We start from the raw sequence: 20,575 nt of genomic DNA on the forward strand, positions 1-20,575 counted from the left end.
TTCTAAATTTGCTACAACAACGGCGCCACCATAGTTAAAAGTATTTTAAAGACCTCCAACGTTATCGGGACGTGGTAAAAATCGGGCCTAACAGCCGTTGCCATGGAAGAACTTAAAATTAATTTGTAAATTTCACATTATTCGCAGTACAAAAGATAGACTAAGGGATTTGTTTATAGTATTGGATTGGAATAAAGGCCTTTGATAATCGATGGTTTTTCGATTTGCTCTAAGCGTTTATTTTCTCAATGTAAAAATAAAGTCCCATACCCAAGTACGTCCGCCACGGTCCCCGCAGCCGCTGCATGATAGCAATATTAATATGGTGGACTGGTAGGTAGGTACGGATGAAACAATTTAACTAATATCGACCATAAGTCCATACTTTGTTTAACTTGGTAAGGGGATAAATGCTTATGTTGAATAATGATAGAACGTACCTACCTATTACACCAGTTAATTATACCTATGTTTGATATGTTTGCATCGATTTCGGTGATCCTTACATATTACAAAATATTATAAATTGCGTCTGTCCGTTCGCGATAAACTCAAAAGCTACTGAACGGATTTACAGGCGTTTTTCAGCAATAGTGTGAGTTTTTTACACGAGCGGAGGCGGAACTGCCTCCGGTTATAAGTAAAATTGTGGAAGGAACTATTTGAAATTGTCAAAGACATTCTGGTAAAGACGGTGGCGGCTAGATTGGACGTGGACAGTGCTATTATGAAACACTGGACTCGCGTTCATCTAGCCAAAGACACAACACCGTCAAAAAACTTTAATGTAGATTTACTAACAAAGTTATAAGTTCCTCTGTTACTAACACTTTATGGGCTATGCCTGCAATAAATTTGCCTTTTATTTTATTTTATTTTTATTTATTTCAAATTCAAATCATTCATTCAGAAATTAGACCCTCACAGGCACTTTTTCCCGTCAATTTTTATATTAAATAGTAATTTCTCACAAGCTACAAACTACTGGCTTTTCGGTCACGACCACTGCTGAGAAGAAATGCCGAAAGAAACTCATTTGAACAGTGTCCCTATCATGCCAGAAGAGCTTACCATTACTGTTTCTTACAATGTTTTTTCTAATAATATATAAAAGTACATAACGTATAATTATAATAAGATATAATATTATAATAAATAAGTATTTCAGAGGGATGTAGATATACCTACCTCAAACACGGACATGTCGGCAATACAAAAAGAGAAAACGTTTTTTTACTCCAAAACAATGTCCGATCTCAATAATAATAATAATAAAAAATTAAAACAGGTTCATTTATTGGCACCTGAAAATCATTATTTTTATGATTAAAACTTCGTCGATAAGTGACCGTCTATATCATAAAAACTAAACATATACATACATACCTATATTTTTAAGTGAACCTACACTATCGTATGCTGAAACGATTTACACCAAAATTAAACAGATTCGTCATTATTTAATTAGTGAAAAACATTTTCTGCTTAAATGCAAATTTTGTAAAAGAAAAACCTTATTAAAAGCATTAACTCTAAAAAGCGTAAAGTATTACTCTCGCTCTCAATAGTCTCGATCGAACAATCGTCGTTCGCAACTAGCTCAGTGGTGATAGAATATGTTTTTCTAAACACCTAGGTATGTTAAAAATCATCGCTAGACTCTAATTAAAATGGAATATAACGTTATGAAAGATCATTCTTTTCAATGTAATTAGGGAAAAAATATTTAGGGAATTTGCAGATCCCAGCAGATCAAAAACCATATGTCGCTATGTTGATTTAGAAATAGAAATAAATTTATTCATAACATACTATTAAACATCACAGAAAATGAACATAATTTTAATATTACATTAAAATTTTGTTCATTTTCTTCAAGGTACTTACATTAAATATGCTACAAAAGGGTTCCACTCAGCTTGTGCCGTGATGAAGAGCCATGACGCTGATTTTCAGCGATACCAAATAATATGGCGCTACCAGAAAAGAGTTTGCAAGATAAATCCGCGAAACATACCTATACATACAAATATATTATCAAAATATCGATGTCAAGATGGATGAACATTGTTAATGACTGGGAGGAAAACACAACAGAAATAACAATAACAACTTTAAAATATGAAAGATGAAACGTATTATAATAATAATATTTTTGGGTATTATCACAGTACAGCACGGCTTTTCTCAGTATTTTGGTGCAAATTGTTTAAATATGTTTACAAAACTGCAAATTTTTGACAAGTTTTTGTTGTTGTCACAGAGTTGTCTTGTTTCATTCAACGCATGACAAAAAAACCATGTGCGTGTAATTATGGTTATCTTGCAACTCAATTTTGAAGTAGAAATCTTCAACTGACTGAACTGAAATTTTGTACACACGTTTAGTTTGAATGACAATGCGTTATTATTATAAGAATGATCTGTTGGTGCTCCCAGGAACAGTTTCCGACGACGGATCTCCTTAACGGTTTACTGCACGGACATAGAATTTTATGTCACTCATTTTTTGAATGCTATAAGATCTCTTTGAGAACAAGAAAAGCTTGTATCAAATATGTTATTTTCGTAAAATATATTTTTGAAATACTATACTATTTTAAAACTAATTTTGTTTGTTGTTAAGTAAATAACTATCCACATTTGTTGTCCGTGCTAATTAACCCGATTCGTTAACTTTTATAACACAAATTATTTTTCAAAGATACGTCTTTTAAAATTGAGATTCCTCTTTTCTGGATTTCTTCTACTATTGCTAAATATATCTACTTGGTATAAATAATGTTTCGGATTACCGCTTTATGATAATATTACGAGAAATATTGTTACCATTTTATCAGGGCAAATTGATTTTCAAATTCAAAATTATTTTTCAACTTAGCATAATGACGTCAAAAAATTAATTAAAACTATGCCTGCTGCCGGTGTGTTGTCTATTCTTAATTAGGTATGTACAGCGTCTGTCCGTTTCTAAGTTTTCTTCAACGGATTTTTATGAATTTTTCACTGTTATTTACACATTTTATTCTCATAATGTATTAAATAGGTACGTAAATCCCGTGCGAAACCAAGCCAGGTCGCTAGTAAAATATAATGCGACATTCGTAAAAAGAGAAAAGTGAACAGTCAAGGCACGCACAAAGTTAAAACTTAATGCCCAAAGTGACCTATCAGCCGCTCGATTACGCCGTGAACGGATAACAACCCGGGGGAACATTTAATTTAATGTAATAAGTCGTCCCTAGACATGGATTTAGACAAGGCAAAAACATTATGCCCGGACTTAAACCAATCTTTGTCGTCCATTTGATATGGGACTGTAAGGAGATGGCTGTGTTTCGCGCGTATCTTGTTGTATTATATTGTGCGCTATGTAATGTAATATTATTTTCCTAACTTCCAAACCACTGGACGGATTTCTATAATACTTAATACTTGTATTGTTAGGATCATCTTGACCGCCCTATATAAGGTCAATCATCATATTTTAAAATCAATCACATCATTGTTTTGGTTGGATATTATAATTTGAAGAGAAAACTACTTAACTATCGATATAATACATACGATATCGGTGTCTAATTATTATGATTTAGAATGGATATACTTCCAAAGAAGCCTTTATCTCAAAGAATTACGAAAAATATATTTTCAGTCAATTGAATATTGCCTTGTTTGTGCTATAGGCGGAGTCACATTGTCCTTTCCTGTAGTGCGCCTTCTCACACGTCTAGTGCCCTTTTCGTATTCGAAGCCTGTTGGACCTCTAGACAGTTGGACATAGCTATTCAGGATTATGTCGTAGTTGTGTTAGCTATTTCCGAGTTATATTAGAGTTGTGTTAGCTATTTTCGACGTTTTAGTTGTGTTAACTATTTCAGAGTTATGTTAAGGTTGTGTTAGCTATTTGGAGTTACACCAAAACTAAAATGTAACTCTAAAATAGCTAACACAACTCAAATATAACTCGGAAATAGCTAACACAACTATGACATAATCCTGAAATAGCTAACACAACTATGACATAATCCTGAAATAGCTAACACTACTATGACATAATCCTGAAATAGCTAACACTACTATGACATAATCCTGAAATAGCTAACACTACTATGACATAATCCTGAAATAGCTAACACTACTATGACATAATCCTGAAATAGCTAACACTACTATGATATGGCATAACTCGAAAATAATTACACACAACTATAACTATGTTTTCAATTTCAGTTACCCCAAGTCAAATATTCCTGTTATTTGTTTTATTAGCACACATAAACAAGTATCCATTTTGTCTGCTACACAGGTGGCTATCCCCGTTTGACATTAATTATTCTGTATTTTTATTAGGCTCGATCACAATAGACCCGCTATGAAGAGGGTTGCTGATATTAGAGAAAGGAATTTTAATCACCGCGACAACCCTGGTTGGCTAATGCAGGGTTGTCGCTGATGTGTTTTTTTGTTATTTAGATTTTTATTTAAAAAAAAATGTTTGGCGTATAAAATTACAGGTTTGCGCGGGGCTCATTCCAAATCTATAACTTTTTTATGTTTGTTATAATCAGTTGCAGTTTGTTCGTTATAGCAGGTTGATGCTATGATGTATGATGCTTAAAGGTAATAAATTATAAAATAAAGTAGGTAGTACCACAATGCATTATATGTAATTGTTGTAGGATTTATATCGATACATTAACTGGGAATTTCAGGATAAAAAGTACCCTATGTGTTATTCCAGGCTATTTTCTACCCGTGTACCAAATTTATAACAATCGCTCCAGTAGATGTGTGAAGAGTATCAAACAAACTTACTTTCGCATTTATTATATTAGTTGGGATATTCTACAACGATTCGATATACATTAGGGTTTTATTAGAAGTAGGTAACTAACAATATTATTTTCATATATTGTCGTATTTCGCATTGTTTTCGCAAGGACTGCCGCGTCATTTTGATATTTAAGGACTCGGTTGCTGGTGTTAGGGGTTAACAGATATAATTTGCGCAGCGATTGTTTTCAGCAGTCAAAGTATCATAATAAATAGGTACTCGAAAAAAACAACTTCTTCATTGTACATTTAACTTTGCTGATGATTTTTCTAGCTCAATGCATTTTTAAACGCAGACTACAGTGTCTGTGTATCTGTTTGCTCATGGCAGCGTAGCAGTTAAACGGCTAAACCGGTTTGATTTATTTGAAAGAGAATTTAATCGAGAGTGTTCTTAGCTATGTTTTTTTTTTTGACGACACGGTGGCGCAGTGGTAAAGTTCTTGCCTCTGAACTGAGAGGTCCCGGGTTCAATCCCCGGTCGGGTCAAGATGGAAAATGATCTTTTCTAATTGGCCCGCGTCTTGGATGTTTATCTATATATGTATTTGTTATAAAATATAGTATCGTTGAGTTAGTATCCCATGACACAAGTCTAGAACTTACTGTGCTACTAGCACAATCTGTGTGATTTGTCCTAATATATTTATTTATGTTCGGAAAATGTATGTTCAGCTGTTTGGAAACCGTCAGCTCTTTTCTAGAGGATACAAGTAACTTCAGGTGTTGGGGGTTTCTTAATTTCTTTAATTTAATTGTATTATTACATTTACTTACCAAGATTTTAGAAAGAGAAGTTAATAGATAACTTACTCACTGGCGGGTGCCAACCCTATACGTCGTTGAGCGTCCAAATTTCCGAAAAGCGCATCAAGTGATTGTGGGGCTGCGAGGGTGCTTGCTACCGTGTCGATTATTGTCGACCTCTCGAGTGCTTATTGTATTCGTTTTAGGGGTCCCCCGCCTCAAAGGAAACGTTTATGTGTGACACACTCGTTATCTAGTATTACAGATCTTTATGGGCTTATAAAAAATGCAATAACTCACTTGTAACGAGACTGCAATTAATTGTGAAAAATATGTTAGCTTAATGGGGCATTTATTGGTTATTAGCTTTTGCTGGAAGCTTCGCTTGAGTGAATTTCCTAAGGGAACAGTAATGTTTCCGGAGTGATTTCTTACATCAAACTATATGTAAAAAATTTTAGAAGATTGTTTGAGAAGATAAAGCTTGAAGAGGCAAACAAACACTTAGGTACTTTGGTATTAATTATTAAGTTAGGATTAGGACAGATACCAATTTGTCAAGTAAAAGAATAATAAAAATTTTATATCACTTCGCGGACGCTCGACGAGATACAAAACACGATTAATTGTTATAACTGATACAGCAGTTGTGCGTCCGCGAAAGTGTTATGTAGATAAAGGACAAAATATTTAGAAAATATCTAGCCCAAACCTAGTGGGACTAGCCGTACCTTTTGGGTTTTAGCCGTAACATATTCAAGTATTGCTTATAGAATGAAATGTATTGTGCTGAGTTTAGTGTTTCAATTCAACATATTGATTTTAGAACAATATATAATATATAAATAAAATATGAGCTGAGCTTTACACGACAAACCACACTTTTCCACTGTAGAATTTGTGTAGCGGACTTGCAAAAACATAGAATCTGGTTATTAAAAGGGCTCCCCACAATTGATAGCCATCAATTAACATCTGCTCGCCTGTCCCGAGTGTCCAAACACCTGTACTCGGGCTGACTTGATGGTAGCTTCCGATGAAGCCGTCGAAGTGGCTCAATTCTGGCAAGAATATATTTAGGTAGCAGAGCGTTGATTTGCCATCGACACGCAAAGAAGAAGAAGAAAAGGGAGTATGAAATAAAAGATAATTGATTCTAATAAAAAAAATATACCGTTTATTAAGTCATATAATTTGATAAATAAAGAAAAAAAAACATTCACTGTTATATGCAATCAACTACCATAATGCACAAATAAAAACAGACATATTAACGCCTCTATTTATTTATTTATTTATTTATTTATTAAGAAAACCAACAGCGTTAACAAGTTCTATATGTATGCCTTAATATATCTAAAAATAAGGGCTATTATATGTTTCCATATACATAATAGTACAATAAATATAGTAGCAAATCAAAAATCAATAAAATATTGCAGTAAATCCTATTGATATCTATTAAGAGGAAGAAGAAAATAATCTCCGTAGACAGAGAAAGATCTTCATTTCGTTCATACAAGAGATGTACGTATTAGAATAAAAAAGAAACGAGACTGAAGAGCGCTGGCTTCTTTTGTCCTTCACCACGTGCCCCGCCCTATCTACCACTTTGAATGAGATCTGAATTTGGTCTTTTCATTTGGTTACACTCGTCCGTTGTCTATATAATTTGTTGGTCTTTGATATTAATTATCACTTTAAAACATATTGCCGTGGCAATCACAAGACGATAGACATTTATATCTAGCATTACATAAACTGAAATACGGAACCGACGAATTAAAAATCGAAAGTATCTGGTAAACAATAGTATGCATGCTATTTGTGAGGTTATTCTGTGAGGTTATCCGGCAAATTGGAGTCGCAAGTGAAATGTCAGATTCCGCCATTTTGGCCACGCAAAAGAATCTTGATGTTATTATACTATTTTAATTGTTAACACTGTAAAATATAAAGCAAAAAGGAAAAATAACACTTAAAATTACAAAATTAAATACAAATAATTAAAATAAAAACGAAACATAAAAGCGACTCATCCAAAATACCACTGCGGTCCGCAACCGACTCAAAGGACTCCTTCATATTATAATTACTTAAGCGAACTTACAGAAGCGAACGCGAAACAAAATACATTGCGTAATTTGTGTGCGAGGATTTTTATCACCGCAAGTAAAAAACAGCGATGTATGTTCAATTTGCCACGTTCAGCGAAGTTTTATGGTGTATTAACAACACAGATGTTGCGGGCACAAATCGCCGAAACATTATAGTGTTTGATATACAGAATTTTAATATTAAGATTCTTAGTTGTGCTTGGGCGAGATCAAAGCATTTTTGGTTTTTGATTGTAATTTCTAATTTTGTTTGACGTATATAAACAAAGGCTAGAAATAATGTAAGACTATATGTACAGTTATGTAGTTTTACAGTAATCATGGCCAAAATAATCATCCTATTCCTTACATATTATAAAACTTTGTTTTATAATATGTAAGGTCCTCTGCCGCGTCTATCTGTTCGCGATAAATAATTTTTTTTTTGTTGTTATGTGTGTGTCTAAATAAACTTATTTCAATTCTATAAAATCAAAAAGTACAACACGAATTTTCACGCGGTTTTCACCAATAGATAGTGTGATTCCTGAGGAAGGTTTAGGTGTATAATTAATTATATGTATTTTACCCGAGCGAAGCCGGAGCGGGTCGCTAGTAGTAAAATAATGTGTGACGTTCCACGAGAAAATGTGCATTATCAACACACGACTGCCGCCCCGCGCTGCGTGTAGCGTCGGAGGGGATAGCCTCAATCTCCTGTCACACCGGTCGTTGGTTTCATTTTCCCGCGCTTCCCCAGTAGCCGACCTCCCCACAAGCGGATCTCACGACAATAAGGAGATAGGGTAGTCAACCTATGCTACAAGCTTTCGCCACGCCTTTCAGCTTGTGATCGATATCTCACGAGTGGAGCGGATTGAGATTTGAGCACTCACTGCTGCATCTTAAACACGCCGAAGGATAACCAGGAGTACCGGGTCGCCGTGTTCGCCTACTCTATGTCAGCGGAAAGAAACCTGAAGGTGGCCATCAAGGCCTGAGTGCAGATACACCGGAGAGCTCCAAAACCGGAGCCAAAGTATACTAGTGAATGATTTGTTTGTGAATAAATGTACGAACACCCCCATACTGAGCTCAACACCACGCAGTAGGGAACGGTTAGGGTACACACTTCCGCTTACACCCGGCGGGAGGGCTAGGGATTAGGGCCCCGAGTTTCCCCTCGGGTATACCCCCCTCCCCGCCATTACCTCGTCGCGGAGCCAATATGGCTGACACCCCGTTCACCGACGACCTGCTCCGTAGGCGGTTAGCGGGCTAGCGAACCATGGAGCGTCTCATGCTCCTAAAGGAGTCTGTCTCTCAACCCTCCCAGCTAGCGTCTGCGACCGCGATCCCGCCGAATAGATTCGGCATTTTGCCCATAGAGGAGTCCCAAGCGCTCAGGCCTTCAGGGAACCCTAGGGACCCCAGACTACGCTCCCGCCCCTCCGCAGACTCTCCAGAGTCACCCGTAGCCTCCGACATGGAGCTTGATACGCCCAACACCGCCCAAGAACCCTCAGGCTTCATGGCCGAGAGCGGGAACGCGAGTCCCCCCTCCTCCTCCGACGACCGACGACTTCGAAGTCGCCGGTTAGAACCAGAAAATGCTTGATGCGTGTTCGTCTTAACAATGGAGCGGAGATTGGAACCCTAGGGTGCAGAGTACATGATCAATGTCAGACAGATTCGTGTGAGCTTCCACTCCCTGAAAATTGTCGTCAGTCCTAGTCTGACGAAGTGTCTGTCTGGATTCTGACACCTTCTAGGCATTCGCTGCTTCTGCACTCCTTCATTAGGACCGTGATATTGTTCCACCGATAGAACACTGGGTCCCTGGCCGTGGGGTTTGTCCGCCTTGGATGAAGGAACGAGATACCTGTGTGAGACACACTAATTCTGTAGTTGACGAGGTGATGGTTTGAATGCGAATACCTTCTACGAATTCCCTAAATTTCAAACAGTCATCGAAAATTCGTTTATTGCCGCTGTCCGCAATATAAACCAATATGAAACAATATAACTTCCTCTTTAATAATGCACGTAGTGAACAACATGATTGAACAGAAACACTCGATTTCACCCAGGTTAAACTGAGGCGTATCACCGGCAAATGTCCGCAGTTCAACCAGGTGAACTTAGCAGGTGGACCACGACCGACGTTTAGAGAAAATAGTAGTAAGAATAGTATCTTATCAGAGATGAATTAGTCACTTTATTCCTTTCAAAAATAGAGACAAAAGAAACTAAAGACAACGAGCTAGTGAATCAACATTTCCATATAACTTAAACCAAAATAGGCGTTATAAAAGCGAACACTATGAGGGACAAAATTAATTAATATAAGCGCTATGTCTCGTTTCTTCTTGTGTAACAATACTTCGCTTCTCTTTCTTGCATGAGCGAAACGGAAGTTATTACGAAGTCTATTATTTTCTCTGTCTATTGTCAAAAATAATAATTTATATGGGACTTGTATTTAATTATATTTTAAAGTTATTTTTTGTTATTATGAACTTTTAATTTATGTTTATACATGGATTTGTTTCTAAAACAAATTATTGACAAACATACAATAATGATTATTTATTATTAGTCACGAAGCGTAATAACTGTGACGTAAAACGTCGAAACAAGCGGTAGAGTTGCGAGAAAATGTCTTAAAAAATATTATACAGCCATAAGCGATATTACTAACACTAATTGTTCAGATATTCTCTTTTAAATGCTATATAACACAACTATCCTTATCCTTACATATAACAAAGTCGTCTGCCGCGTCTGTTTGTTCGCGATAAACTCAAAAACTGCTGTACGAATTTTCATGCGGTTTTCACCAATAGTGTTTAGGCGTATAATTTATTCCCGAGCGAAGCCGGAACGGGCCGCTAGACCGATATAAAACAAACGCCATCAATAAAACATTTTTTTTCTATATATACATACGAGTATTTTACAGCGTGAAATAATAATATTTTTTATGTGATCCACTATCAATCGTATCACATGAATGAATGATTATTATTCATATCACTAAAAAGAGCTATTAACAGTTAACCTGTACGCTTCAAATATGGGTTATTTGCTTAAAAATAAAGATTATTTTTTATTAATAAGATTCTCGTCAATTATAAGTAGTGTCCGATCAAAAATATCGAATTATGTTTTTTGGCCAAAAGCGATAAGTATTAATATTTTTTTTCCAATTAAGACTATTAAAAAAAACAAAATAACCTTTGCCCAGAAGTGGAGTAGAACAGGTTAAAAAAAAAAAACAAAGAAAAAAAGTTCCTCCCTCGATACACTTACTGAGAAAAAAAATAATAATGTCGACCGGTTCAAAGTTTCAGCTGAATTTATCACTGAAATTATATTTTAATGCCGAAACCGATGCGGAATTTGGAGGAACACTAATTAGAAATGTTTAGTATAAGTTTAAGCCGCGCAAATAGTGTCCATAGCCTTCAACTCCAGCTTCACATCGTCAGACTTCAACTCGGCAACCAGTTCTTTTATCCTGTAGACAATTAAAAGTAATAAATAATATTAATACGAGAGTTTGTGAGGATGTATGCGTATCGGTTTGTTACTCTTTCACGCGAAATCCACTGGACCGATTGTTATGAAATTTGGTACACGAGTAGAATATAACCTGGAATAACACATAGGGTACTTTTTATATTGAAATTCCCGCGTGAGCGAAGCCACGGGGCGCAGGCAGTGTTATATATGACTTTATGTTAAAATTTGATGTTGAGATTGTTTACATGTTGATTGGTTACATAAAACTAAAGAACTGAGTATAAATAAAAAAAATAAAAGACAGAGATGCCGTATACTTTTTCTCTCTCATCCCAATATTTACTATCTCTATAATCTCACTAGATGGCGTATGCAGGACATAAAAGTAATAAAACAGATAAAATAATTTAAGTTAATGTATCTATTTATTTTGATACATAACCTTTATTTACATAACACTTATTTGATACATAAAGAGAGAACATTTGTATTTTTGTTTGTGATGAATAAAATCAAAAACTAGTTGGCCGATTTTGATGAATTTTGGCACAGAGATAGACGAAACCTACAGCAGTAACATAAGACTACTTTTTTATTATGATTTTACTCGAGAACTCGAATGAAGCCAGGACGTGATGCTAGTAGTATAGGTAATACTTGAACAATAAGACGCTCGATAAAGAAAGAGTATAGTGAGCTCTTACTTGGCCAGCTGCGCAGGAGTGACGAAAACTGTGTCGTCTGTTTCGTTGGCGGGGCCGCGGTATTGTAGCGTACCAACCTCCACCGATGTTGTGTTCAGAGCCTAATATATAATGAATTAATAATAATAATTAATATTTTAAAATGTACGTATATATAATGTATACATATACAATTATTATAAAGTACAGTTTACAGTTTACAGTATACAGTTTATAATAATTGTGTGTGTTTATAATAATGTATATATTGGATATTTATTTATATTGGATATTTATTATTTATTAATTTAGTTTATTTTTAAGTTTTTTTTTATATTTCATGTCAATTTCTTAGATCATTTCTGAATAAAACCTGAATTCTACAAAAAATATATATATTTGATGACCTCCATCATGGCATGATGGTCACTGTGCCCACCCAACCTGTTAGGTCTTGGGTGTTACCAGCGTGGCCGAATGTGGGCCAGTGATCACGAATATTTCTCTACGGTTCTGGGTGTGTTGTCAATTCACACGCAGTTTATATATAGGTAATATGTTACAGGATGTAATATTTAAGCTCCACTATCGCAATAGTTTATAATTATATATTTATTTTCCTTTCATCAGCACTTGATCACAATCATAATATGTTTCAGTATACCTTTTGACCATGTACTTTATTGTGTGCTTACATTGTTATATTACTGATAAAAAAATATACATAAATTTATATTTAAAAAATGGTAAGCCCTTCTGGCATAATAGGGACCAACACTGTTTGAATGAGTTTCTTTCGGCATTTCTTCTCAGCAGTGGTCGTTCCGAAATGCTAGTAGTTTGTAGCTTTGGTAAACATCATTTAATTTAGAGTATGACGTGAAAAAGTGCCTGTGAAGGCCTAATTTCTGAATAAATGATTTGATTTGTAATGGCAGTAGTAAGATGATAAAATCTATACTATATATTATAATAAAGAGGTAAACGTTTGGGAGTTTGTATGTTTGAGGCGGGTAATCTCCGAAACTACCGAACCGATTGCAAATATTTTTCACCATTATAAAGGTACATCATCCAAGATTGCTATAGGCTATATTTTATCTCAAAACTCCCACGGGAGCGAAGCGCCGGGCAACATCTAGTAAATAAAATTACCTGAGCCAACTCCCGCGCAGGGAACTCGGCGAAGTGCGCCTCCACACAGCGCCAGGGCCGGTGCGTCAGCAGCTGCTGCCGCACCTCCGCTTGCAGCGCCACCAAGCGCTCCTGACAGACGGACAAACATTGTTATAAAACTCTTCAGTAGATGTTTTACAGACAACGCACAGACTAAACTATTGGACGAAGGATAATCCACACTAACATAATAAATGCGAAAGTTTGTCTGTCTATAGCGCTTTCACGGGTAAACCTCTGGACCAATTTTCATGAAATTTGGTGTATGTAGTTAAAGACCCCTGTTCAAACATAGGCTACTTTGTTTTCCAAAAATCAACCCCAAAATAACTACCAACCCAAATAAGCCCAAAATACAACGGGCGGTGAAATTTTGTAAGCAAAATCGTCTGTTCCGCTACCGAAGATAAATTCACGGGTGCGAAGCCGCGGACAAGAGCCTTTTGAGATATAGCCTACTAGGCTATATTTCAAAATGGGACCGAAAACGGGAGAGAAGTCCAGGGCAACAACTAGTGTTAAATAAACAATACATACTTCCAACTGCCTCTTGATCTCCTTCTGCCTCTCCTTGTGGTTGGCGTGCGCGGTCGCGTATTTGCTCGGATCTTCCGGGAACTTCACGAGGCCAGAACGAGCGACGAACATCGTCCAATCCTGTTTTATATTAATCCACGCTAATATTATTGTATTATAACAATATTAAATAAATAAAATAAATAAATATATTAGGACAAATCACACAGTTTTAGCAAGCCCCAAAGTAAGACTTGACTTGTGTTATGTGTTACTAACTCAACGATACTATATTTTACAATATATACATATATAGATAAACATCAAAGACCCGGGCCAATCAGAAAAATATCATTTTCCATCATGACCCGACCGGGGATCGAACCCGGGGCCTCTCGGGTTCAGAGGCAAGCACTTACCACTGCGCCACCGAGGTCGTCATCTTCTTATAACCTACAATATAGTGAACGATCGCTAAGTTACAACTATATATGAAAAAAGAAAAAATATATGTGTTCTGCTGTATTCAATCTATGGACCCTTGACTTTAGGTTCGCAGCCATAGATGCAACTACGAGAACATTCATGTCATGTCAGATGCCTTTAGGCGACTTGAATAAAATCTGCGGCGGCCGCCAGCCTTCTGGACCCGGCAGCTTCCGCTGTGAAGTTGACCAGCGACCGCAGCTGCACTCTAAGCTGTTCTTATAACACGCAGCACTCACCGCCTGCAGCCTGGCCAGCTGGCGCTCCAGCTCGGTGGCCGCCAGCCTCCTGGACTTGGCAGCTTCCGCTGTGAAGCTGACCAGCGGCCTCAGGCTGTTCAGAGAGGCGCGATCCGCCTTCTTGCAAGCCGCCAGACGAGCTTCTCGTTCACGTTCCACCGTCCTATTGTGATAACGAATCAAATCAAATCATTTATTCACAAATTAGACCTTCACAGGCACTTTTTCTCGTCAATTTTTATATTTATAGTTATTTCTCACAAGCCACAAACTACTGGCATTTCGGAACGACCACTGCTGAGAAGAAATGCCGAAACTCATTTAAACAGTGTCCCTATCGTGCCAGAAGAGTTTACCATTATTGTTTCTTACAATGTTTTTGACGTGACAACGTCTTAAATTAGGTTGCGGCTGGGAGTCACTTATGAAAAAGTGTAACGCCCGGTAACGTTACGATGAGTCACCGAACGAGAGAGAGGCCCGCCGAATGCCTTGCGTCTCTCTCCCACTCAACTATGATCGGTCTGCCGCGCGCGTAAAAAGACGTTGTCACGTAAAATCTTCGCCCGTAAAACCGACTTTACAGGCAACCATTTTTTTTTTCTAATAATATATAAAAGTACATAATGTACATAGTCAAAAGGTATATGTAAACGTATACAGGTTATGATTGTGATCTGAGTGCAGATTATAATATACATATATATATATATATATATATCGATGTGAAACACAATTAACTTGCACAAAAATATATGAGAAACGAGATGATCAGTTCCCTCTGGCAGCACCCGTTCACGAGTTGACGCATGGGTCAGCCATCGCGTAGCTCAACCACTATAGAGGGAACCTCATGACCCGGCCCACTCGAAGTGTTGACTTAATTAAACTTGAATATTTTTATTGTATGACTACATGTTGCCTGATGGGGAATTTTGAGATAAAATATAGCCTATAGCAATCTTGGATAATGTAACTTTCTAATGGTGAAAGAATTTTTTTTGCAATTGTAGGTACTTGTACTGTCAACTCATGTGTGTAACCAACCTGTATAACTTGTGAGTTGCAATAAAATCTGAATCTGAAATAAAGCTAGTCCTACTAGTATTTATAAATGCGAAAGTTTGTGAGGATATATGTGTATGTGTGTATGTTTGTTACTCTTTCACGCAAAATCTACCGATATATAGGGACCGATTGGTATGAAATTAAGTACACGGGTAGATTATAACCTGGAATAACATATAGGGTACTTTTTATCCCGAAATTCCCACGGGAGCGAAGCCCCGGGGCGAAGCTAGTATTAGAAATGCGAAAGTTTGTGAGGATGTATCTGTGTGTCTGTTACTATTTCACGCAAAATCTACTGGACGGATTGGTATGAAATTTGGTACACAGGTAGATTATAGCCTGGAATAACATATAGGGTACTTTTTATGCCGAAATTCCCACGAGAGCGAAGCCCCGGGGCGCAGCTAGTACTGTATAGAACTTACCAACTCAGCACTTTGAGCTGATGCTGCAGGGCCTCATTGACGTCACCCACGATTGCTGTGGGCCGTATCTCCTTCACAGGTGTCTCCTCTGTTAACAAAACATTTATTTTATATTAGTGGCGAAAGTAATCTCTTTGTTTGTTTATTACCTCTTCAAGCATTATCTAGCCAACCAATGTTCTTAAAATCCTAATAGTAACTAATTATATAAATGCGAAAATAAGTTTGCTTGTTTGTTACCTCTTTACGCTCTATCTATTCAACCGATCTTCTTGAAATTTTGCATACATGTAGTTTGAAGTACCTACGGGGAAGGACATAGGGGCCTATCATTTCATCCCGGAAAAATAAATACTGGCGTCGGAAATTCTCGCGGAGGAAAGAAACTCTTTGGAAGACGTCGGTAAATTTAATTAGTAATTGATGTTAATAATACTCGTTAAATCACATTGTATTTCCACAATTTCCGAATTGTCCTTATATATTTATTTATATTACTTATATGTAATATACGTAGTTATATGAATCTTGTGTATGTATTTAGTACTAGCTACGCAATGGGGCTTAGGTCGCGTGGGAATTTAATAAAAAAAGAAAAAAATAAAATAAAATGTGTCATAAAATAAAATAAAATAAAATAAAATAAAATAAAATAAAATAAAATATAAATAAAAAATAAAATGTGAATATAAATATAAATAAAAAATAAAATGTGTGTCGCGTGGGATAAAATGTGTCATATGTGTTATTCCGGGTTATTTTCTAACCGCGTACCAAATTTCATAACAATCTGTCCAGTGGATAATGCGTGAAGAGGTAACAAACAAAAAAAACTTAATTTCGCATTTATAATATTAGTTGGTATTGGGATAATATTCTCTCATGATTTTCTTTTCCTTCCACCCTGAGGTTGTCTGGAAGAGATCGCTTTAGGGTGAATTTCAAGGCTGTTTGAACGCGGCGTGTGGCGTTTTCATTGGAGTCGCACATTTTTTTGAATAAAAAATCTTTATTTTTAAATTAAACATTTACAAAATTAACATTGTACCAGCATTTTTTACTTATTTATAAAATAGGATGATTAAATTGATTACTGTGTACGGTACAATTTAATAAACACTGACAGCCCACGGCGGCGTTCAAAACGCTCGTGAAATTCAGCCTTTAGCGATAAGTCCGCCTTTGTATCCCTGTATCCGCGTATACTTTCAGTATTGTTACTTGTATTGTGTAATGTATTTTCTGTATTTATTTAGTGCATTAAATAGCACTGCATTGCACTGTACTGTATACTGTAATGTAGTGTACTGTATCTTACTGTACTGTATTGTATTATATCGTGTTGTATCTGTGTGTATACTGTAATGTAATGTACTGTACCTTACTGTACTGTATTGTATTGTGTATCTGTGTGTATACTCTAATGTACTGTACTGTACTGAACCTTACTGTATTGTATATCTCTGTGTATACTGCAATTTACTGTACTGTACCTTACTGTACTGTATTGTATTGTGTATCTATGTGTATACTCTAATGTACTGTACTGTACTGAACCTTACTGTATTGTATATCTCTGTGTATACTGCAATTTACTCTACTGTACCTTACTGTACTGTATTGTATTGTGTATCTGTGTGTATACTGTAATGTAATGTAATGTACTGTACTGTGTATCTGTGATGTATGTAAGTTAGTATATTATAATTGGTGGTGGGTAGTCTTAATATCTTGGTTGTGAGATGTCCTTCTATAGCCAGTTCGGAATAAATGCTTGTTGCGTACGCCGTGTTTCCATTAGCTCCGCGACACCATAATTCCTCACCTCAGGACTATATACGCAATATCACACTATCATCCCAAGACGAATAAACAATTTAGAACTACTTATTACTATAATACAAACTAATAGGTACCTAATTATAAATATTATAAATCAAGATACATATAAAACAATCTAAAGCAGGTGCTTTAGATTGTTTTATATGTAATGTATTTTGGCTTTTTTGGCGATTTTGGCTTTTTTTGATAGGTATCAAAAAAAGCCAAAATCGACCTATTCTATACTATTTCAACCAATCCACAATTGATATAATTATATATTATATCTTAATTCTAAACTTAAAATTAACTACAATGTAAAATTCATACGCAAGCACATGCTAATATTCTGTCCTTTAATTATTGTTATTGTATAACTATATAAATAAAATATAAATATATAAGGACAAATCACACAGATTGAGCTAGCCCCAAAGTTCGAGACTTGTGTTATGGGATACTAACTCAACGATACTATATTTTATAACAAATACATATATAGATAAACATCCAAGACCCGGGCAAATCAGAAAAAGATTATTTTTCATCATGACCCGACCGGGGATCGACATCGGGACCTCTCGGTTCAGTGGCAAGAACCTTACCACTGCGCCGCCGACGTCGTCAAATATATTGCATGCCAGTGAATGAGCACCCTAATGTTGTCTTGAGTATTGTGTTAATAAGTAAGAATCGAGCGGCTATTCCTACCGATACGCAACTACCGACTTAATTTTTTTTTTTCAAATGTTTGTATTTCAATGCTCACACCAACAAATGTACATAGTAATCTTAAGTTTTTTTTTCTTTTATCTGTAAGCAAAATGTAGATTTCTATGAGAAAATAGAGTTCTTTAACCTCAAGAATTAGAGTGATACGTACCGTGGTGTGAGCCCTTCTTGGCGTATACTTTCAGTTTGTCCCGCAACGCGCCGCGCTCAAGTTCCAGCGAATCTATGTCTTGCTGGAGGTGGTCCATCGTCTCTTCGTACTCCTTCTCTTTGCTGCGGACCGTACCAACGTTAGGTCATTAAATTATATTAATTAATTTCAAAATTGTGTTGCCCACAGTCAACTATCGACCCTCTTTGGTAATGCTATTGTTGTCTATCAGCTATTAAGGCCATGTGTCCGTTAGTCGCCTCGTACGACATCCACGAGAGGATATGGAGTGGTCCTATTCTAGGGCGGGACCACACGCCACGCTGATTATTCACACTGACAGCTCAGTTTGTTGATTGATTCATTACCTAAATTGAAAAAGTTACCAGGCGCGCCGGTGTCTGTTGTTGTAATCCCAACTAAATGCGAAAGTAAATTTGTACTACTCAACCAATATCTTCTTGAAATTTTGCACATACATAATTAAGATTATGGGGAATGAAATACCTTTCGTCCCGGAACAAAATATTATTCCTGTGGGATTTGCGAAAAACCTGTATTTAACTGAATGCTAAAATAAACTTTACCATAAAAACGCTAGATGGCGCTCTGTGTACTTTAAATGCGCTACGGGTATTTTATTTCAACAATCCCAATCCCATTTTAAAACGAAGAAAAATCTGTTTTGAAATTGAATGAAGAATGTTGAATATGAGTGTCCCCTGATAGACCACCTATCTATCTATCTACGCACCGTTTGAGCTGGTTGCAGACGTCGTCCAGCTTCCGCTGCAGCTGTTCGGCGCGCAGCTCCGCGTCCCGAGCGGCCGCAGACAGCTTGCGTTCGCCCAACTCCCGTCTGATCTGCATCTCCGATAGCTCCTCTTGTTTCGCCTGACAAATTAATTCGATCAGGTAAGTTGACTGATTTTTATTTTTGTGAATATTCGAATCGGCCCTTATATTGTTAGAAACACCAGTGGAAAAATTACTGTGATAATGACAATGCTTTCAGAGATATGACTGAAATAAAATCACACATTTTTCGACTCTTCCTAACCATCCTATACTATTCGAAAATCATCTAATGTGAAATCAAAATCAAATTCAAAAATTAGGCCTTCACAGGCACTTTTTCACGTCATATTCTAAATTAAATGATATTTACCAAAGCTACAAACTACTAGCTAATGTGACTTTACAATTAAGTAATATTTTAGGGAAAAAAGCAATGTTTGTACGATAGCCACCTTAATTCTAATCAAATACAAAATGACGGTTCGATAATAGTCTGATGACAGAGCTGTCAGTGTCAATGTCAACAAAATGCCGCCTTTTTAATTGTTAAAGTGAAAAATTTATTGATCAAATTGTCATTACACGGAGACGACGAAACCAGAGATCCTTATAATGTATAATCCCTATAAAACCCATAAAGATATACAAGATCACACATATTTTCGATAATTCATTATTGAAAAATTGCACCAATACTTTCATATCTTGTGCTACATTCGCCCGTAACACATCTCACTAGGAAGTTCATTGAAAACCAGCGTTATAGTGACTCAAGTGGCTCCAACATATGCTGAATGGATCTCATTGCCCAGAGGACCTCGATTGTAAAGTGACCGGCGCAGTGGTAAAGTGCTTGCCTCAGAACCGAGTGGCCCCGAGTTCGATCCCCGGTCGGATCATGACGAAAAATGATCTTTTTCTGATTGGCCCGGGTCTTGGATATTCATCTAAATATGTCTTTGTTATAAAATATACTATCGTTGAGTTAGTATCCCATAACACAAGTCTCGAACTTAATTTGGGGCCAGCTCAATCTGTGTGATTTGTCCTTATATATATATATATATATATATATATATATATATATATATATATATATATATATATATATATATATATATATATATATATATGTTTAGTCAGCTCTGATAAGTTTTACGTAAACTTTTGTTTAAATTTACTTATCTTTCCTGTTTGTCTCTATTTTGTTTTTTTATTCTCATTTTGATAAATATACGTTCTGTTATTTTGTTGTCTGATTTGTGTTGTGGTG

The 20,575-nt window shown here is 36.2% G+C and overlaps 1 protein-coding gene across 6 annotated transcripts in view; it reads right to left on the minus strand.

Moving 5' to 3' along the window:
• Positions 1-6,746: 6,746 nt before the first annotated feature.
• DCTN1-p150 (Dynactin 1, p150 subunit) overlaps positions 6,747-20,575 on the minus strand; it is a 36,451-nt gene continuing 22,622 nt past the window's right edge. For all 6 annotated transcript variants that reach the window (XM_053767128.2, XM_053767133.2, XM_053767131.2 and 3 more), the window contains 8 exons: positions 19,259-19,398; positions 18,505-18,626; positions 15,801-15,888; positions 14,305-14,467; positions 13,601-13,720; positions 13,043-13,153; positions 11,909-12,009; positions 6,747-11,199 (listed from right to left, as the gene is read on the minus strand). In XM_053767128.2, coding sequence (XP_053623103.1) covers positions 11,118-11,199; positions 11,909-12,009; positions 13,043-13,153; positions 13,601-13,720; positions 14,305-14,467; positions 15,801-15,888; positions 18,505-18,626; positions 19,259-19,398 — 927 coding nt within the window. In that variant the 3' untranslated portion in view covers positions 6,747-11,117. The remainder of the gene's footprint in view (positions 11,200-11,908; positions 12,010-13,042; positions 13,154-13,600; positions 13,721-14,304; positions 14,468-15,800; positions 15,889-18,504; positions 18,627-19,258; positions 19,399-20,575) is intronic.

This window comes from Plodia interpunctella, chromosome 30 (genome assembly GCF_027563975.2).
Source record: "Plodia interpunctella isolate USDA-ARS_2022_Savannah chromosome 30, ilPloInte3.2, whole genome shotgun sequence".
Taxonomy (NCBI): Eukaryota; Metazoa; Arthropoda; class Insecta; order Lepidoptera; family Pyralidae; genus Plodia; species Plodia interpunctella.